At 48.3% G+C, this 21,941-nt stretch overlaps 1 protein-coding gene across 2 annotated transcripts; it reads left to right on the plus strand.

The window, feature by feature from the left end:
* Positions 1-17,282, plus strand: SNX11 (sorting nexin 11). Of its 2 annotated transcripts, none has more exons than XM_044444703.1 (8): positions 1-193; positions 1,159-1,226; positions 8,472-8,523; positions 10,393-10,479; positions 11,430-11,530; positions 12,736-12,834; positions 14,757-14,969; positions 16,214-17,282. In XM_044444703.1, exons 3-8 carry the CDS (start codon positions 8,500-8,502, stop codon positions 16,398-16,400), a joined length of 711 nt encoding a protein of 236 aa, XP_044300638.1. In that variant the 5' UTR covers positions 1-193; positions 1,159-1,226; positions 8,472-8,499; the 3' UTR covers positions 16,401-17,282. The 2 variants fall into 2 exon arrangements, with proteins under 2 accessions (XP_044300638.1, XP_044300637.1); XM_044444702.1 differs by having other exon boundaries at positions 1-180.
* The last annotated feature ends 4,659 nt before the right edge of the window (positions 17,283-21,941 follow it).

A 21,941-nucleotide genomic window follows, 5' to 3' on the forward strand; every position in this document is an offset into this window, starting at 1 on the left:
TATGACGGTCAGTCCTGGCATTCTTAAAGGGGCCGCGTCTACGAAGACCGCCTTGGGCGGGTGTTGGAAAACAACAAACAAGAGAGGAGGACGTAACTTGGATTGTGAGTGTAAAGGATTTGCACTCTTCAAAATATACTTGGAAAAGAGAAATAGCGTGGAGAGGAGGCCATTCTAAAGGTAGGAAGAAAAGGTAGCAAGTGAGTTGTGGGTCGGTGTGGGGTTGGCTGCAAGGGAATACGGGGTCAGCGGTGGCTTGGCTGCCGGTGCTCCTTGTCCCTGCTTCCGACTCGCAAGGGACGGGCGTTAAGAATGCACGCAGTCGTGAATGGATGCTGGGGGGCTCAGTGGAGCGGGGCCGGCGGACCCTCTCCGCTGCAGAGTCGCCGCTTCACGTGCAGCAGGCGCAGCTGTGAGCTCTTTCGTTTCCCGTTAGAAGCGGCGAGGTACCATTTCCCTCTGCCGTGCATCGTGGAGAGAATTGCCCCGCCAGGGCTCTGCTGCGCGGGTTGGAGGCTGTGTCGGAAGGCCTCACTTGTAAACTTCGGGAACCTGGAGTTATTTTCCGACGCTCCTTCGCCTCCCGCTTCGCTCTAGCAGACCTGCGGGCATTTCGTCATCTCCCCCCCCCCCCAAGCTGGTGATATGCAAGTGCATGCAGTGTGCAAATAGATGCACACTCGGCCTGCTCTGTCTCGTTTCACTTACCCACCGCCTTTCCCCCATCCTGCGTGTGCGTCTTCGACTGCTGCTGACAGGTTGGGCGATGTAAAGGCCTGTCTTGTAGCGTAGAGAAAAGGGGTGCTTCTTGCACTTTGCTTGTGGGAGAGGTGGGCTTGCGGTGGGGTGTTACAAAGAGAGCCATGCCTCATCAGTACTTACACCCAGCTCCTGAGGATTTGCTACTGACAGGCGAGTGAACTGAGAATGTTGGCTTCCTGTAGGGGAAAGCAAGCAAAAGCTGAGGTTTATGAGCCTGCAAGTGGGTGTGCCAGAGGACCCTCTAATTTCTGCTGTGTGGGTTTATTTATTAGATTTCTATTCTGCCCCATTAGCCAAAAAGACTCTCTTTCTGGATTGTTTGCTATAGATCAGAAAGGGGTGCTGACTCCAAATGTTTAGCAGTAATGTTAACATGATATTTTCCACCCAAATTAGGCTGCTGCAATGAAGAAAACTTGGGATAATCGGAAGTGAACTTTTGAGTCAAAGGAGCGTGAGCTCAGGTCAGTTTTGGTACTGTAAATACCCTTGGATTTAGGGTGTGTTTAGAGATACCCTGTTGTTTAATTCTAAATATTCTTCTGCACCTGTGTTTGGTTGGTGGATTTTGGGGTTCCAATGAAACACAATGTAGATCCCATTAGCCTGAAATCTGCCTAATTTATCTGTGATAAATTGTACTGAGCTCACTGGGTACTCGGGGTTGTTTTGAGGGTTAGCAACAAAATTAGCCAGCACTGTAAATTGGTGGGTGTATCTCCTAATGCTCTGATATTGCTCCAGGAGCACCCATTTAGCATCTAGTGAAACTGGAATTTGAATCAAGCGTTTCTCATAACTTGTGCCCTCACCGCCTCTTTTATGGTAAAGTGCGGATTATGCAGAAATGTCTGGTTCCTAAGCTTGAATGTGTATGAGCCAGGAGCAGTGTTGTAACTTTTGAACAGGGAAGTGCTGTGGATCTAGTTTTTCAGATCTTCTGTATTCCCTAATAGGAACTGAGAGGAAAGGGGAGTAGTTGAGTGTCCATCTTCAGTGATTAGAAAGAACTCTGCACATGCTCAGATGTTTCTTTATTTCCTTAACATTGGAAATGGGACTTGGAACTAAGCCACAGCCAAGGGAAGGGTTTTTGAAGCAGCTGTTCCACAGAGGAATTGCAGAGAAAGCAGACTGAACTGTGAAATGAATATTGATCAGAAAGTAGATGGACAGATTTGAGGCTGTAAGCTTGCAGATGAATACCTTGGATTTACTGCTCAGGAAAAATTATATATTTTCTGAGCAGTATTAGTGGCAATTATTTATTAGATTTATATCCCACCTTTTCTCTCTCTCAAAGCATTCAAACAACTTACATCATTCTCTTCCTACTGCTCTCAATCTTATCCCCATAACAAGAACCATGTGAGGTAGGTTGGGCTGAGTCTGTGACTGGCCCAAAGTCACCCAGTTGGCTTCTTGGTTAGTGGGGATTAGAACCCAGATCACCGGAGTCCCAGTCTCATGCTCATAACCACTATTCCACATGGGCACACTATACCATTATCCTTGTGAATGGATGTGTTCTCTATGCTTTGTTCTGTTAGAACCCTCTATTGTGTTAGAACATGAGAAAAAACCATGCTGGTCCAGACTGATAATGCATCTGGGCCAGGATTCTTTTCATACAATGGCAAACCTGCGGCCACAGGATCCCTCAAGCAGGATGAATACCAGAGTTTTGTCTGTCCAAGCTGCTCCGGAGCTGGTGTCTACAGGCTCCGCCTCTGATAACATAACATATTCCAGCAGTACCTTATTATGCTTTCCATTTTGAGATCCCCCTGGAGGACCATAGCATACTCCCGTGACTAAACTAGTTTTGAGGCCTGGTATTGTCACCCACAGTGCTTCAGTTGAGGATTCTGCACACCTTAGGTCATCACGTCTGCTGAACTCTGTGCCTTATTTAGACCATCACCTCCTCCAGTATACCCTTTCCTATCCAGTTTAAATCCAGAGGTGACTGTATCCCATTGGATTTTCCTGTTCCACCTGATGGCCATAATGCCCACTCTATCTTTAAATTCAGGCACCCCAGCTCTCCTAGTCTGGCTTCTAGTGTTTGCATAGAAACACCTAAGCACAGCATCTTTCCTCCGGTATATGCTTTTGGCACTTTGTCCTCTCCGACTGGTTGTCTTGCCATAAACTTGTGGCTTATTTCCTTCCCTTGCATTTTTGGGCAATCACAAAATTATTCCCCCTCCAACCGCTAGTGATTATTTCCCTCAAAACAGATGCTTCCCAACTCCTGCCTGCTTTCTCTCAGACAAATGTAAGATTGTGCCCCACCCTAGGAGCACAAGAAGAGTCCTGTTGGATCAGAGCAAGGTCCATTTCGCCCACACAGTGGTCAACCAACTGCCCATGGGAAGCACCCAAGTACCCTCACAGTGGCTTCCCAGTAGTTCTTGTACTGGACCCCTGGCTGTGCTGGCTAACGATGGTGAGATTTGCAGTGGAAAGACATCTGAAGAGCTACCCATTCCTCATTCCAGCCCTGTGAATTGAGATGGCCATAAGCAGACCCCCTCTTCTTCACATGGACACACTCTGGACCAAACCAGCGCTTTTAAAATCAGGGAGCTGGGCAGGGTTCTTAAGGCACAAACATCTTGCCTGTTCATGTTGTTGCCTAAAGGTCAGTTGTAGAGACTTTCTGGCTGTGCAACTGCAAGATGAAGGTTGATGTTTATTGTGTGGTGAGTCCAGGACTGGTGAGGAATGATGGGGAAGGACTCAACTGAGTTAAATCAACCAGCCAGCAAACAATTTCTTGAGAGAGTGTTCTTGGGTAGGGAAGCCATCCCTGAACCCCTGGCACAAGAAGAGGGGCTAATTCCTTCCCTGTATTGGAAGGGAAGACAAAGGATGGGGATTGGTTTGGGACACCGTGCCTCCAACTTCAGTTTCTCTCTCCAGCTTCTTTGGCCTGTTAGTGGTGGGGTCTGCAGCCCACACATTTCTGGCAGCCTAACCAAGCCTCCTGCCTCTCACCCTGCAGCTGCTCTTCAGTTGGCTTGCTTATCTCTGACAAAAGGAGAGAAAAGGGGGTTGGAGGATAGGGTGCTCAAGTGTCAATGTGGAAGGCCTCTGGGTCACTGAGGAACAGAGACTGCCACAGCTGGGCCGCTTGCTTGCTGGGTGGTTTAAACTGCCAGAGGGATGGGGCCTCTTGTGGCTGCTCTTTCTGCTCCTGCACAGTTTTAGTATTTTGGGAGGCTTTCTAAAGCCAGTGTTTTCTGCGTACTTTGGCCTGAAGAAAGAGCCTTCCCTTCTTTGTATGGGATATACTTCCTGTGTTTCACTGCTGTCCTGGCAGAGATGGAGCTTGCTCTTCTGTATAGTAGCCTCACAAGCCTCTTGCTGAGTAAGCTAGTGCAGTAACACAGAAGGGAAGGCACTTCACTTTGAACTTGAGCCCCATGTTCTTTGAGGAACAATACTAAAAGGAACAGAGTAAACTCCGCTCATATTTTATGTGTCTCTTCCTCCCTCCCCCAGAAGAGTGATCTGAATTACAAAATACATGGCATCTGTCTTCCCTACTTGACATAATGATTAAGCAAGTTCTGCGAGACAAAATGCTTGAACATTTATCCAAGATTAACTTCTCAAGATTGCTGTTGGCATTCAAGCCTGTTTGGAATTCATGGCTTGTGACACTGGAGTCCTGTCCCCTACTCTGTCTGGAAACTGGTTGTGGTTAGATGGAGGAAGCATGAGCTGCCTTCGTGTTCTCAGTCACATGTGTTAACTTCCCAGCTACCAGGGCTGGATCGTGGTGGGCCGGGAGTGGAATTAAATCCTCAGCGAGCTTGGGTTCTCCTGGCTTAGCCTGGTGCTCTCCTGCAGTGTCAGACCACAACTCTGCTGGCCCTTGGCCATGCTGGCTGGAAATTGAGCTTTCCATGATTTAGGGTTGGGTATGGCAACTTAGTAGTCACACTGTCTTGGCCTCTGCTCCATTTCTGAGCCTTGTGGGAACAGAACTCTGCCCAGCTGAGTGGGGTAAAAGAAGCAATTTAGATGATTCCGTAGCCTGGAGCTGCATTCACATCCATCACAATGTGCCTTTAATTACCTTTTCTTTGCAGAATCTTTGAAAATAAAATGGGCCCAGTGCTGTCCCACTTAACCGGACTGTTGTGAGATGGGCTGGGGATTGTCAAGGGCTTTGCAAGTCAATGGGACTGCTACCAGAACAACCAAAGGGCAGATTAGTCTAATTAGTTTGCTTAAATGGGGTCATCACTCCCTTGCCCTCCAGAAGTTGTTTTTCCCCTGCACCAGTCATAGCCCTCACATCAGCTCTGCTGGCCAGCTTCCACTCAAGGGGCTTGGAAGCATAAGTTCACTGTAAGTTAGTCATTCAGTGGCCTTCAGGAGTTTTTCTTTAAAATTTAGCAAGGCTGCTGCTAGATGGAGGGCTCCTTTTGATATCAATCAGGAGGTATTATGCAGCTCTCCTGTCTAGTTTAACAGCATTTCTCCTGGTAAGAGAAAAAGACAGTGTAAGTGAGGGGAAAACATGGAGGGCCATATTGCTCATTTCTGGAAACACATCCTCTGTACAATTCTGTGAATAAAGCAGTGTGATTGTATGATAAAAGCCTTGCATGGAAGTACTTCTGGTTCTACCTTGTACACGATCTGGCCTTGGATTTAGGCTCCTCCAAATCTGCCAGTGATCGTGACTGGATTCTGTGTAAACCATCCTGTAAGAAACTTAAAATGTGCCCCCCCACCCCAGCCCTGCACCTCATCAGGTCTGTGAATGACCACCTACAGAACAGTGGTTAAAAAAACCCCACAGAAATCACCTCTCTTATTTCTGCAGTCATGATGGCCACTATGATTCAAATCAGAGTATTTTGTTTTTAATCAGTGCTGGCAACCCATGTTCTGACATGACAGGAAGGCAGAATCATTGGCAAGCAAGGGGTGGTGATTAGGAGGGGAGCAAAATGATTTGTATTTTGTGACTGAAGTAATTCACTTGGCTTTCTAAAAGACTCCCATATGAGGATTTGGGTCAAAGTCGAAAATTCCCCAGCCACAGCACTTCCCTCAGTTGCTATAGACTTCCCAAAGGCATGGTCTTGAAGCCGCATGCAGCAGCCTTAATGACCAGCATCAGTAGCTGGCCAGTGTGGAGTAGCTGGTTTGGGACTGAGAGGGTCTGGGTTCTAGTTCCCACCTAGCCAAGAAGCTCACTGGGCGACTTTGGGCCAGGCTCTGTGCCTCAGCCTACCCTACCTCACAGCGAGGTCTCTGCAAGGGGGAGGAACGTGGGATACACACATGATGCAATGTGACAACAGTGAGCACTTTCTGCTGTGAAACCTGGAGCCTCTGCTACTGTCTCTTCTCTTTGCTGTGCCCGCCTGCTGACGAGCCTGCGAGCAGTGAGAGAAACAAAGGGCAGGAATAGGAGCCTTCGCCTGCCTTGCCCTCTCTGGCTGGGAGGCTGTGCGGAGCGGGGGCCCAGGAGGGCAAGCAAAAGGCAGTGCTGACAGCTGCGGGGTGGAAGTGGGCGCACTCCGTGGATGGGAGGCCCACTGGGGCCATCTTGCCCAGGGCGTCCCCATTGCCCTTACGTGCTTGGGGCTCTGTGTGGCTGCCCTCGCACCTGGAACCTTATTTGGATGTGAGGCAACCCCCCTCGAAGTTCCAGTTCAAGATCCCCATGAAATCTAGTCGTTGGCATCCGGCATCCTGGGAAGGGAGCCATTCCAGATGTTGCTGCTGCGGTACTGCTGAAGTTACTTTCCTGGGACCGGGGTGCTGGGTGTGTATGACTTGGACTCTGTGCTTACAATTCTGTGTGGCTGTTGCTCTTTCTACAATCCTGAGAAAAATGTTACTTGCTTCCAGTGGGGGAGCCGAGGGTGAAAGTTGCCCGTGTGTGTGTGGAGTCTACGACCCAAGTTAGGCTTGTCTAACTTGGTGCCCTCTAGAAAGGGGATGTTGGGAGTAATATTTTATTCTGTTGATATCCCCGCTCTTTCCTGCAAGGAACTCATGGAAACTTCTGTAGTCCTTCTCTTCTTCCATTTTATCCCCCCAACAAGCCGGTGGCACAGGTTCAGCTGAGAGTTGGTGGCTCACCCAAAGCCCACCCTTAGGCCTCATGGGCAAGTGGAGGCTAGACCCAGATCTCCCGTGCTCAAGTCCCTCTTTCTAACTGGTGTGCCACACTGGATTCAACACATCTGGAGTGTTTTTTGGGAGAGCTGACCCAAGAATCATGGAAATAAAACAGGGCCAGGGCACACTAACCTAGCAAAAGAGGTGGCCTTGAGATTGCGTCTGATCAAAAGCCATCTAATGAGTTAGTGGTTGAAACAAGGCTTGATCTAGGAATCCCCCCAAAACATCTGACTTTCTCCTGGGCCATATTTGAATGGCATCTGCAGGTCTTCCTTACATTGGGTGTGGGCACACTGACCTTTTAGGGCTGCTCTCCTGCACTTCCTTGTCTGGGTGTGGGGTAAGCCCCATTGATCCTGATGGTCATAGGGTGTGAGACAGAGGGAGACAAGGTGTATAGCCAGAATCTGCTTACAATGCATGTTTCCTTTGAAAACCCTCTCCAGAACACATTTCCCTTGCAGGTGCCAAGCTGAAGCATGGAAATGAAAGCAGACAGTACTCTCTCACGGGTGTGTTTGCTTTGTACAGGGAGCAAGATCTTGGGAAATTGGGGGATCAACCTCTAGACAAGTGTCCTGCCTGCTAGAGGGGGAACTGTCTTGTGCTAGGGGGAAAAAACCCCTAGATGGTGAAGGAATGAATTCGGAAAATGAGATAAGTAATGCAAATTAAAACCAAACTTCTTGTTTAGTACTGTTTCTGCTAATGACAGTGAGAAGAGCAGCTTGTAGTATGGGTAAATCTCCAGATGTCTTGGACTTCTACTCCCAGCATTCCTGACTGGTGGATGCAGTGGCAGGGACTTCTGGGAGATTTGTTTTGGCCAGTCGGTGTGAGCTTAGGTAGACTCGAGGGGATGGTGGAGGACAGGATTGCCTGGAGGAATGTTGTCCATGGGGTTGTGGTGGGTCAGGCATGACTTCGCAACTAACATAAGTCCTGATGCAGGACACAGAAGCTCCATCTTTCCAACTCTGCCTGAAACCCCTAGGCATTGCCCACATGCTTCAAGCTCATCTATTCTTTTTAATTATTTTTTAAATTATAATTTTCATCAGCTCACATCAGTTAAAAAAACCAACCAACCAGATGCAGTCTCAAACTAGAAAGACTTACAAACTAGAAAGACAGGACACAGAAAAGCATGGAAGTGGAGGGAAAACAGAAACCAATCTCCTTCCTCTACAACTCACCACTTTCTTCTGGCTCTGTCAATCGGGCATTAGTATCTGGTTGGGCCAGGGTGACAGTCCCGTTCCTGTTTTTGCATGGATGGAAGTGGTGCAGTTAGTCCTCTGGTATGACTGCACGCAAGTTCCCCTTTACTTCTGCCTGCCTGAGATATAGCTACAAGAGCTAAAAGCCTTCTTTCTAAAGGTGGACACTGCAGAAAACTGATTTCTGTACCATCTACTCCGTTTCCTGCCCTAATGTGTATTGGAATAGGCCACAATTCTGCTTAATAATCTGATGGATGAAGTACTATTGGTTTATAGTATGAATATGCATGTGGGTGATCATTTTTATCCTTTTCTTGCCTTGCACAGATGCTTCCCTCTGGACTGTGGATATAGGATGTTAGAACAGCAAGAACAAGAGGTAAGACCTCAGGCTTTAGCAAGCATTACTTATGTGACCTAATGCTCCATTGTCCTGTGCTACAAAATAATAAAATACAAACAGTCAACATCTGAGAAGAGAAACAGCTTGAAGTCTGGAGTTTGATCTGAGTTTGGGGAAAGGGTGAATACTTAGCAAATCTTTACTGCATGCATTGCAGATGGAGACCTAAGCGGCGTTGGCACGGGCAGCCATGCTCCCAACATACGACACTTTGCTTCTAGACATTGTTTCCTGGTTTCATGCATGTTCAAAGTCCCACACAGAGCGTTGTGGGGAGCTTGCCTGAGTCAGATCCCCAAAGGATTCAGGCCCCCCCCCCCCGGCTCTGTTGCTTCTGTCTCTCCATGCACACCCAGGTCTAGAACCACGAGGGTGGCAGAAGGCTGGATTTATGCCCTGCACTTGTGCAGACAGAGTGTTCAGGAATAACCTCAGGCTTGCCCGGCCCATGACTAGCCTGGGCAAGGCATGCCGTTCAGTGTGTGTGTGTCAGTGCACTCAGCAAACTTATTCATTGGCTTTGCCTGCCTCCAGTATAACAGGCCCAAGAGGAACCATCTTCTGGAATGGTACAGTCTCAGTGATGCTGGGTGCAACTCTTCCCCATGGAGAGTAAACATGGGACGGTACCATCTTGTTATTTCCCCAGGCGGTATGGCTCGGTGAGTCAGACCCTGCATTCTTCCTTTTTGGTCTGTTAGGCCGTGGATTCAAATTCTGCCACACTTGCCCTACCCTCTCTCTCTCACAGGTGAATATACCTTTGAATCTTTATTTTTCTTAACAGCAGAATTTGGGTTCAGAATGGATTCAAGGCAGGCTCTTCTTGTAATGAATGATTAACTTGTAGTTAATGACTCCTAGACTAGATGGCTTCAAGCAGGGGTTAGACCAAGGGTGGGAAGCAGGTGTCCCTGGATCGCAGCACCAGTCATTTTTGGCCAAAAGGTGTGCTGCCTGCAGCCGGAATCCAACAGAGCTCAGAGGACCACAGGTTTGCTACTCCTGTGTTAGAAAGAGACTGGGAGGATTGGTCTGCTCCTGACAGCTATTCGCCTCCTTCTGTTTGCTCCCAGCATCGAGTACTCAATGGCATATTGCTTCCATATTCAGAGGAAATAAACCTCTGAGCCTCAGATACTAGGAGCAAGAAACAGAAGCCTGTGGGCTTTCTGGATAAATCTGGCTGAAACAGGAAGCTGGCTTTGGGCCCAGGATTTTTCTACATCCTGAACCAGTTTGGCTTATTCTCCATACTGAAGAGCAGGGGATGCAGGGTGGGTGGGTGGGCAGCATGCCATAATTATCCCACCTTGTGGGAAGACCAAGGGTGGTACTGGAATAGGGGACTTCTCTCAAGCAAGGTCTTGTACAGGTTAGAGACAGTGCAGCATAGGGCCACAAGGATGGTGGCTTGATTGCAGGGAAAGCGTATGAGGCGAGACTGAGGGAACTGGGTCTCTTCAGCCTGCAGAAGAGCAGACTCCAAGAGAATCTGTTGGCAACATACAGGTACATGACTTGTCACACAGGGATGGGTAGAGACCTGTTCTCCCCTGCAGAGGAAGGCAGGATACACGCCAACGGAGCCAAGTTCAAGGAACCAAGGTTCAGTTTGGATGCCAGGAAGTACTTCCTGACAGGACCCCAAGGGTATGGAATGGGCTTCCACAGGAGGTGGCTGAAGCCTCATGGGTGAGGGTGTTCAAGGACAGGCTAGAGGTAGGCAAGTCTTGAGCGGAGTTGGCTAGAGCCGGGGGTCAGACTAAATGGCCTGGGAGGCCCCTTCTGACTCACTCTGTTTTTCTGCTTCTGTGTCCTTTTCTCCTCTGCTCCCACACCCAGGAGCTGACCACTGTGCGTGTCCAAGATCCTCGTGTACAGAATGAGGGCTCCTGGAACTCTTATGTGGACTACAAAATATTTCTCCATGTAAGTGTCGAAAAGTGGGGACTGAACATACCCAGCTCTCTCTACTGTTCCTCGTAAAACTTGATTTCCAGGCTGCTCACTCTCCTGGTGGAGAGTTGTCTGTGCCCTCCCGCCACTTCTTCAGCACCCTGAGTGTTTGCTCGAGAGAAAGGTTGATGCACAGCCACTGAGCAGCGCCAGTGCTGGCATGGCCCAGTCAGCTGCCAGGGAACTGGATCTTGCTAATTGGTGGGCTAAAAAGTAGGGGCTCCGGTTCCCCAGTCTAGGACTCTGCCATGCTGGGAATAGATGACCTCGGAGATGGCTAAGAGCCAAACAGGTAAGCATCCTACCTGCAGGTCCAAAGGCTGGACCACCAGCTCAAGCTGCTAAATAAGAGGTGCTGGCAGCAGCATCTTAAATGTGGCTGCTTCCTAGAGCCTCTCTCTGCCTGGCCATTGCTGGAGCTGAGGGCTGGGCTAGTTGGATCTTTGGCTTGGTTCCCAAGTCTGCTCTTATTGGGGCTCACACCCCACTGCAGAATCCTTGGTCATTTAATTGCCTGCCTCTTAATTCGCATATTGCCAAATCTTTCATATTGGTGCTTCTTTGAATCCCTGAAGGAAAAGTAAGACTAACCACCCATTGCTATAGTTTTAAAAAGTATTGAAGATGACACAGTCATCTTTTTAAACATGGAAATAGAAGCAAAAACCCAAACATGCCAAGCATGGTCTTTGCTCAGCCAAGCATATTTGTTAGTTAACCAAAACGTTGGCTCTGAGTGCCATAATGCTAATAAAACTACCTCTTTTGGAGCAAAGGGTTCATAATATTGGTCCTGCCTTAATGCAGTGGCCAGCAGAGGGAGACAGATTGGAAAGACTGAGAGAAATGGAAAGACAGACTAAGGTAAAGAAATAGAGGTGGAGGGGAAAAAATCCCACAGCAACACTCTTTTCATCATGCAGAGTAACAGCAAAGCCTTCACCGCCAAGACATCCTGCGTGCGCAGACGGTACCGTGAGTTTGTGTGGCTGAAGAAACAGCTCCAAAAAAATGCTGGCTTAGTGTAAGTTTGAAATCCCTGTCACCTTAGAGCAGCCTATGTTCCCTTAGGCTGGATCTGCTAACCCTAAAAATGTCACAGTGGTAGCAAGAGCCTTTGCCACTGTGTGACTTTCTGCACCGCATGCAAGTCTAGGTGAGACGAATGAATATGTTGGCTGGGAGCATTTACCATGTGCTTAAATCCTAGCATATAGCCAGGGGTGCAGTTGGGTCTGGACTGTGGGGCTCAGGTCTGGGGTCCTACCACCCAGGTCCTCCTAAGTTGTGACCCAGAGAGTGGCAGGGAATCAGAAGCAAAACATTTTCAGAGAGTTTAAAATGCAGGCCTGTACATGCTCTGAGTACTAACTTTTCCATCAGAGCTGTGGTCCTGTTCTAATGCATCGGGTATCCAGAAGCTGCCGTTAAGCATGGAAGGACAGTTGGGAAGGGAAGAGAAAGGGGTGTTGTGCGTGTCACTGCATGTAGCTATGTGAAGTGCTGTAAGTGGCCACAGCCCATTGGCAAGGCAAACTCCTCGCATGAAGGTCCTTGAAGCAGTCCTTGGCTTTGCCTGCTGAAAGGCATGGCAGGGCTGGAAGAGGACATTGTGCTAGGCAGACCGATAATTTGACTCGCTATATAGCAACCTAATTTGTTTTATTAGAACTTGGTTGGCTCAAAATGATTCTTTTGTGAAGTGGATCATCAGGGTAATTTGGTGCCCTTTAATATGTTTTGAGGTACAATTCCCATCAGACTCAGAGTATCATGATCAGTGCTCAGGAATGTTGGTACCTGGACTTCCAAACACTTGGAAGTACTGGGTTGGGAAAGGCTGATTTAAGATCTTAAACTTTTCTGTAAATACAGCTTTCTGACTTAGCACTTGAGGATGCTCCTAATGTGTCAGCTTCAGTTTACACAGATGCTGAACTCTGGTAAGGAGAACTGCCATGATAAAACAGTCCAGCTGCTGGAAAACTAGTATTTCAGTGACCCATGTGGCTACTGTTGTCAGAATGGAAGAAGCCATGTGCTAGTTGCACTGGAAGCTCTTACATTCCTGTTAGGAAATCACTGCAATTCCTCTGAATTTCCTTCTTAATAGTACACACCAGCTGATGCGGAGTAACTCCAAATGCTAGAGGCAGCTCTTTTCCCCTGTTCATATGCATTCAACCTGAGGGACTCTTCCTTTATTCTCACCATCCATCCCCCCTCCAGGCCTGTCCCAGAGCTTCCAGGGAAGTCCACTTTCTTTGCAGGCAGCACTGACGAATTCATCGAGAAACGCAGACAAGGACTTCAACAGTTCCTGGAGAAGTGAGTGAAAAATGCAGGGCAAAGGTGGTGGAAGGCAGAGGTATGACTCTGCACAGGTTTGTGCAGAGAAATGTTCAAGTCTTTTGGGTCCGTCCAGGTTGGTATTGCCACCAGATCGAGGCAAGAGGGTGGGGCTGTGGCATATCTTTCAGAGATCACAGGAAGATTCCCTTCAGTCTCTTGCATTCCCATTAATATATTTCTCTCCCCCATCCCACTCTTCAGCATAGGAGAGGGGAGGGCAATGTCTGGTCCTCCATATATTTCCACCTATAACTCCCCTCATTCCTCAGCATTGCCCATGCTGGCCAGGACCGCTAGTCACCTCTCCGTGAGTGAAAATATAAACGAATTTTGCTTCAGTTGCACTTCTCTTTAGGGTGAAAAAAGTGACCAACAAATCTGTCTGGAAGCATAGGCTATAGATTGGGTTTATCCCATTTTGGAAAGCCCTGTAAAATATATTTCTTTTAAAATGGAAGAGGGGCCAGGCTTATTTCTGTTTTAACACAGCAGTCCCATGGCTGCTGGATAGTCATGAGGTGTGTCGATTCCCAGCTAGGAGGCTGGAAATCTCTCCAACCTCAGGGCTGGGGATCGGCACTCAGGTCTCTGGCACCGCTCACAGCCAGCGTGGGAAAAAGCATGGTGGCTGTTTCTCTGGAGTCCGAAGCACTGACATCCGAGAAGCTCAGTGGGGGCATTCCACAGGGAGCAGTGGAGGTCACCGCCTGGGGCACCTCACACTCCTTCCCTCCTGCTCTGAAGCGTGTACTTCGACACTGGCGGTCAGCCATTTAGCCACTTTGTAGAGTGGGAGGAATAAGGAGGTGGCTTCCTCTTGCCCTGCATAAAATGTCCGTAATTCTCTGAGCTCAGACAGCCTCACTGGATTGTGCCTCAGCTACTTTACTGATAAATTTCTCTAGGCATTCCCCAAAACAAAATAATCCTGCAAAAATGCAAAAAAAAAAAAAAAATCTCCCCCAAATCCATACGACTAATAAGCATGGCAACACAACTAGATGGTAATCCGAGGTAAAGGCTAAAACCGCATTGCAGGGACTAAAGTAAGAGCGTGCGAATGCTCATGGCAGGCTGGAATGGCGGCATCCCACCAACTCAGACAGCACTAGATGAGCTCCGCTGAATCTTTCCTCTGAGCAGTTGTTTGTGTGTTACACTTGCAGCCATAATTTGGGTTATCCTTCGTCTGGACCCTGTTTTCCACTAGTGCTACGGCATTTGTGGAATGGCATAGTTGGATACTGCCCTTCAAATATTTTAAAAGCCTGGGAGAATTAAAAATACGACTTAGTCTGGCCCTGAGAGAGAGACCATGTGGGGGCCATGGCTGTTCCCCTTGGACGAGTATCCGAGCCTTACTGTGCTTCATTGTGGAAGGCCTTCCCTTGGCGCAAGACCCACCACTATGTTTGCCCTCCTGGCCCTCACGTGCAGAGACTTAAATTCAGACATGCAGCTGTGCTGGGTAGCATCTTCTTTTTCCCAGGGCTGAGCCTCACTCCAGGAGAGGGACACCATGGCCCTACCCAGCCTCATCTTTGGTTTCTTCAAAGCCAGGAGAGCAGCCAGACTAGCCCCAAGCCCCTTCTTTCTCCCACAGATTCCTGCCCTGCAGCCCCCATAAAGCAAGAGGAGGTCATCAGAGAGGGAGTAGATTAGCTTTGCAAGGTAGGGAGGGCTTTTCTTTTATTATTGCTCTTTTTAATGGTGGGTTTATCCATTTGCTTTTATGTTTGTTTGAACTGTCTTATTTTAATTTTGTTTTTATTACTGTTAACTGGTTTGAGCACCATTATTTTGGTGGAAAGGTGGGAAACCAAATAAATATAACAGGGGGTTCCACAGTCGGGCTGTTGCCAGAGATCTCACCAGGGTGTGCTTGCTGTCTCCCCCAGGGTGTTGCAGAACGTCGTATTCCTCTCGGACAGCCAGCTCCACCTCTTCCTCCAGAGCCAGCTCTCCGTGCCAGAGATAGAGGCGTGTGTCCAGGGCCGGGGGCCTCTGAGTGTCACAGATGCCATTCTGCGCTATGCCATGTCTAACTGCGGCTGGGTGCAGGAGGAGGGTGGCCACGTGGCTCTGCTAGCCAGAGGGGGTTTCAGCAGCAGGTAAAGTGGAATGGATGTCTGAGGGCTTTTTCTGTACATGCCGACAGCTGGGAAGCAAAACTGGCATGTAAATGTTCTAGCCTTCCTTCTCAACCAGACTGAAAGTGATGGAGGAAGATCTATATTTGGCTGGGGAACCAGCCGCATGCAAGTGCAGCTTTGTCCCTTCTGTCTCCCCAAGGGAGGGTAGAGAGCAGAGATTAGCACCTGGTCCCTAGTAGGACCGCGTCTTCATTAAGTGAGTGGGCATGGCTTGGACACCACCATTCAGGAAACAGAAAGGCATGATCTTGCTTTCATTAGTCATCCTGCTATATGTTTAGTTGCATCCATTCCCTATAACTAAAGAAAATAATGTCCCGAATGTAGGATTTTCAGTAGGGAGGGAATTTAAAATCCTTGTTCTGAAAGGTTTTTTCCCTTAAGGATGCTGTTACGCTGAACCTGTGAAACACACTCTGTACTGTTTGTCTTTTTTGTACTGTTTTCTTTAAGTGGGGCCAGAATTACAGCATGTGTTTAGGATTGAGTGCAGTTTTCTCTACTAGATATGCTGGTTCCTCCCCTGCCCATCCCCTGACCCCCACCTCCCTCCTCTCAAATCCACAACTGTGCTTAGGAATTGGTTAAAGCAGCTTTGCCACACTTTCCAAGAGAAGAACCCTGGCAGTGATTCTGGGGTGCATCTTGTGATTGCGTGGTGCCTTGTCTCTTTAAGATTGCTAGTATTTGGAGAGAGCAAGCCTGACCATAGTCTGTTGGCCAAAGGGCTGCATTCACTTTTGAAACAGCTTTTGCAGGCCACATTTTTGTGGTGGGCAAGAGTCAAGGCAATAAGGAGGGAACTAAATACCAAAAACACCAGAATATTTTAGGTTCAAGCTCTTACTGCCAGTAACCAAGTGTTAGAACCATTCAACCTTTTAGAGCAGGGAAGAAAGCAACCCACCAAATGCCAGAGGGGCAGGGGCAGGGGCAGGGGTGCAGCAATTGACTGGTGATGTGAGGAAAGGGGGATGACCCTGTGGCGAACTCTTTAGAGCTGGATTTGCACCCTGGGCAGGTCAGCTTTTGGTTCTGGGCTTGAGAACTGGACTCGGAAGGAGCATGACAGACAGAAGGTTGTGCTGACTGCCATGCTTCTAGACGAAGGAGCTCTGGGCAACAGAGTTCTGCAAATGAGCTGAGGAAGAAAGCATTCTGTCTCTTTTCCCATCTTGAAACTGAGCTCTGCTTTTTTCTAGTGCATCAGGCTTTGACAGAGGGAGCCATCTTGCCCAAAGCCTTATCGAGCCCCTCCCTCTCTGGAGTGATGTCAGCATGGAAGACAGCCAGTTGGAGAGCCCCGATTCCGAGGAAGAGGAGCCCCATCCAGCAGGGCAGTTGCGGGGTGGCTCTATAGCATCAGCTGACCTTGCCAAGGACCAGTGAAAGCAAGCAGGGAAAGGGGCCACCTGGGATGCACCTGGCACTGGAGAGGGACCTTTGGCCTCTTCCTGGAAATGCACATTGCTTGTGGGCTCTCCAGAGCCTGGTGCTTGTGCTCTGACTAGTGACTGGAATGAACAATCAAGCCTGGACTATGGAGAGGCTGGCGGAGATGAAGCTGATGCTTGGGAATACCGATAGAGCTCTAAATGCTGCAATTTGCGCCTGCTGCTGTATCTTGATCCTCCTTTGCAGAGAAAGAGTGGCTTCCAGCAAGGGCTTGTCAGTGGAATGCTTCCGCCCACATTTGTAGGTTTTGGCAGGCCATCTGAGTTTTGTTTTGGCTGTATTTGCTCCCTTCCACCCCGCATCCATAACTGGTAGTGCTTTTTGCAAAGGCCCAGCTGTCTTTTGTTCTCCTGTAGGTATATGGAAAATGCTTCGCCTGGGGTTGGACGTTCCTTTGTTACACTGAGCCAGAGGGCCCACCTGCTGGTCATGAATGCCAGGCCCACATCTGGGTTCCCCTGGTGGAGCACTGTGCAGCTGGGATGAGTGGCTAGGCACCCTCCCAGCTCATTAGCACTTGAGCCCCCCCCCCCCCATGGAAGTCTAGCTAAGAGGGGCATGCTAAGAATGCAGAAAGGAAAATGGAACGTGGTCTGTAGCTCTCTCACATGCTTGATGCGTGTCTGGGGGAATGAAATTTCCTGCAGTATTTTATTGCCTTGACACAGCTCACAACCAGACAGGTTGATAAAATCCATGACATGCTTCAGAAAGGAAGTACTCTCCACACACACTACCCCTGTTTGGAAGGGCACTTGATGTTGATCTCAGTAGAGCAGAAATCCTAGAGGCTGAAATACAATAACTTGCAAATTCCTTGTCTGACTTGTTAATTCTTCTTCCTAGTGGGGTGAAATATAGAACTGAAAATGAGGTATTAAAAGTTTTTCCTCTTTGTTCCACCCACCACACACAGTTTGCTGTGTGACACAGTAATGGCTTCTGATGATATCTATTTAATCTCTTCCCTCACTCCCCCAACACACTTTTTACATCATGATGCAGCAAGCTTCTTGTCCAAGAAGTTGGAGGGAGAAATACTCAAATGTTAGGGCAACTGCTACAGAAACTATACATTTGCTTGGCAGGGTATGATTTAAAAAACTGGAGGAAAAAACTTCCATCTCCTTAACTAAAAGTGCTTGATCTCTTCAAATAAACTCCTCTGCCTCCTCTCAATAAAACATAACTTGTGAAGAAGCATAGCTCTTACTCCAATACTTGGTCATATCAATATTTCTATTCTGTTTATTCCTCTCTGGCCCTATGTGGTTATGCTGTTTTTTCATTTATGCTATATTTTAATGATCACAAAGGAGGGTGGGGGAGATAAGATGGTGACATCCTTTCTTCCATAATGGTCTGTATTGTAAAAAAAAAAAAGGAAATAATTCCGCCTGAAGTACAGGAATTTCTTACCTTTTGGTGGCTGGCCTCTTAGAAAGGTGACATGGAAGCTGTTGAAAAGCTGAAGAACAGAAGGGCTGAAATAGTCAAGATGGTCAAAAAGTGGTGTTCTCTATCACCCTCTTGGTTTTTCCAGTCCTTGAACCTAACTTCCATACAAAGAACTGTGGCATATCACATCCTGTGGGGAAAATACCTTTCATTCCAGTTTGCTTTCTAAGAGGAAGTTGCTAAGGGATGGTAAAGTGGCATAAGGATGTAAAGAAGGTCCCAACTTTAAGCAGCACAGCCAACTGCAATGCCGCAGAGCTTGAGGTAGATACAGAATGGTCTAGATACAGTGCACCAATCAGACATGCATCCTGCTAGCCGTTCACTGCTGTTATTTTTCCAAGATAAAAATAAAAGATATTTTTATCTTAGAATGTAAACCACAAAATGTCAAAAGAACATGCACTTGCTGTGCTGGGGAAGGCACTTCCTCTAGCAGGTTTCTGGGGGTTAATGCTACGACCAGTTGCAAAGGTCTTTCCCATCTTAGCAGTGCCCATCCTTCTGGGTGTCAGTGAACTGGGAATGAACCCGTGCTTGTTCCCACCCATATACTGGAGCTGTCATGCTTCCCAACAGCAAGACACTACAGCACAGGAGGATGGGATGTATTGCTACAGCAGATCTGTAATACTGCCCAGAAGTGGGCATGTGAACTTGATACAGGAAAAAAGCTAGAGCATATAAAATAAGATACAATTTTAGCACCAGGCCCATTAATACTGCACTGCCTTCTACCTAACCTCTAGGAATGTTAGATTTAACCTTTTCTCTTTAGGCAGTATTCTGATTTAAGGCAGAATTTGGTCCTTGGATTCTGTTGTGCCGCTGAGCATTTGCAGAGTGCCATCCTCTCGCTAGTGAATAATTGCAGCCAAGCTCATGCTTATCATTTCATAAATCAATACTTGCCAGCTAGTTCAGGTGCCTGACCATAGAAATGGGTGAGTGTAAAGAGGAGCAGAGTGGAGTCAGTCAGGGTAACCACAAGTCAAGGACATTCCTGTGACCTTGGTGAGTTCAGGTGAACATTTAACAATAGCCCCAAATAAAGTCCTGTGATTTTTGGGTCCACTCTACTCCCTGTGGGTGGTAGAAGAGCTTTTTGGTGACGGGTGATGTTTAAGTTAGATTTCAGAGGGAATGGGTGGGTTTACTTTGCACTTTTAACTTTAAATTCTAAAGATGGCTGAATCAATTGGAATGATTTGCTCAGTAGGCCATTTTGCTTAGTGGAAAGGCCTTCTGCTAGTGGCCAACTGTCCTCCCCATCACATCTGGGGCAACAGTGTATGAGCTGCTGTTGGATGAGAGGTCCATCTTCTAGTAGGAGACCAAATGAATTTCTGATGCATTTCAGCTTGATGCTTCGTCCTAGCGTGTCACGGTGGCTAAGAGACCAAGTCTCCAGTTTTACTCTCAGCCATGAATTTCCCAAGTAGTTTCAGGGGTTGAGTGATTTAAAGCATTTGTATCCTGCTGCTCTATCAAAAAGGCTCCCAGAGCAGCTTACATGGCAATCAATAAAATAATACAGTCTCTGCTCACAGGCTTACAAGCTAAAAAGACATGACATGCAAGGAGGAAGCGAGGAGGAAGCGAAGGGGAAGGCATGGACCCGGGCTGGCGGACTAGCGCTGGGTCCCCTCTCCACTCCCTCTGTGCACCCTGCTGGTGAAGTTAAATGCAGTGGTGGGTCCATTGCAGTGATGTGCAGAGGAGGGGCAAGCATGCTGACCTCCCTTACCAAGGAAGTTGGAAGGGGCAATTAATGTAAATTTGGCAGACTCTTCTTACGTGTTTGTTAATACCGTGGGACCTGCTGCAGTGGCACAGATCCTCCTCATGCCTCGGAGGACCGCGGGGCGACGTGCAAGCAGCTGCCAGTGCGACTGCTTCTTCTGCACCACTGTTACTGTCCTGAGGGACGGTGGGTCTGAAGCGGAGCAGTGCGGGGAGGAACAAAGCGGTGGCTGCGAGCACAGTGCTGGAACAAGCACTTATTTAAAAGAACTGTGGTGTAATACTGGCCGAGGCCCCTCGGTATTTTACCTCTCCTTGGACGTAGCTCTACATTGCAGGAGGGCTTTGAGGCCTGCATTTCAGCAGGGACTCGGCCAACTGCACAGGTGGAGGGCGGGAGAAGAGGACTTTGAAACCTACAGAGGAAAATTCTCAAAATGTCAAAAGAAGTTCACTTGCAACCCCCCCCCCACCACAACCTCACAAAAAAACAGAACAAACCTCTTCTCACTAGCCAGATGCTCACTAATGACAGCTACTCTGCTGATTGGCCAGGCTGCCTCATGAATATTGATGGGAGCGCATGATCCAAATGGCGCAGCTGTGCAACCACCTGCCTGTGCCAGCTCAGCTTTCGAAGCTTCCAGACAGTTGCTCAGAGCTGTGGGGAGATTTGATTTCCCATCCTCCTGCAAGCCCCATGGAAGTCTTTCCTCCCCTTCCTGAGCTCTGCCTTCCATTCTTGAGTGTTTCCAAGGAGAGGCAAAGAGGTGACAGCCAGAGGGGAGCCTGGGCAAATGAAGCAAGGTTTCGCTTTGTGCTGAATGCAAAGTTTTGCTAGACTTCTTCCTGGTAGCAGGCCTCTTATACACACCACGCCTATCTTCATACAGTCAGCAACTGTTTGATTGTAAATACATTCATGCCTTGCACATGGAATACAAGAAGCTGCCTGGAGAGCTGCCATGTCAGACCCTTGGCCCATCTGGCCCAGTAGCGTTAACATGAATTGGCAGTGGCTCTCCAGGTTCTGAGCAGGACTTTTTCCAGCACTGCCTGCCAACATCAGGGACTTGAACCTGGCCCCTTTTCTATGCAAAGCCAATGCTCCACTACTGAGCCACTGTCCCTTCTCTGGGGAATCTGCAGCATTCCAGATGTTGTGAGAGTCCAGCACTTGTCCATCCCAGCCGAAACAGGATGATGGGAGTCATAGTCTAACAACTGGTTTATGCTGCATAATGAAGTGGTATGGCTCAGATGGGGATGAGCAGACCTTGCCACTTCACACTGCAAGTGTAGTTGATTGTTCAGTGCTCCTGCAGGTTCAACCTGCTTGCCTCCCCCCACCCCCAAGCAATGCACCCAAATGCCCTACAAGGCTTGTTCTTCCTAAAATGTCAGGAGTTTTTTTGCCACGCAGGTGTCTATTGGGGAGCATGAAACAATGCACACCTCCAGCGGCAGCAGTCTAGCTATACTTCAATGGCCTCAGTTTGCGTTGCTGAAAGGTGTTTAAGATCCACTTCCAAAATGACCTCCAAGGCACGGGCACCATGGCTTCCGCAGCATAACCTGAGGAGGGGCTCCCTGTTAATTTAAATATGGGGTTCGGCACATTAGAGGAGGACGTGGATCCAGATTTAGGCTGCAATGATGGGAGTGGTCTTTCTGCCCCCTCCTTCCCATGACAACCCTTCCCAGACACCTGAAAATACTACATGAACTCAGGCAAACCCCCTGAAGGGGCTGATGTGTGGGAGAGGGGATCCCCTATATTGGGTGGAGAGTCTGTCTCTGAGCAGAGCCCTTCCTTTTACAGAAGCAAACCCTGCATGCAGCACACTGAATGTTCTACGTCTGTTTTGATGTTGCTCTGCCCACCATGCCTGGTCAAAGTGAGCATACCCAAGCACCAACTTTTGAGGCCAGACAAAGGATTATAATCTCCACTGCATTCTGCCTGAAAGCTTTCAGAGGCATTTGGCTGGCCACTGCTGGAAACAGACAGCTGGGCTATGTGAATTTTGATCTGATCCAGCAATACACACACACACACACACACACACACACACACACACTTAAATTTAACTGATGGCAATATCTGGCATTGTTCTCTATACCGATCAGCTGGCGCAGAGCGAAGTCTGTTAAGAGCAAGGGTAGAGAGAACTTGGAGCTCCACTACCGCCATTCCTGACCATTGGCCATGCTGGCTGAGGCAGTTGCAAAGCACGGGCCAGGGCCACCCGAAGGCCACAAATTGCACCCCCT

The sequence above is a fragment of the Varanus komodoensis genome, unplaced genomic scaffold (genome assembly GCF_004798865.1).
Source record: "Varanus komodoensis strain SLA01 unplaced genomic scaffold, ASM479886v1 scaffold45, whole genome shotgun sequence".
Lineage (NCBI taxonomy): Eukaryota > Metazoa > Chordata > Lepidosauria > Squamata > Varanidae > Varanus > Varanus komodoensis.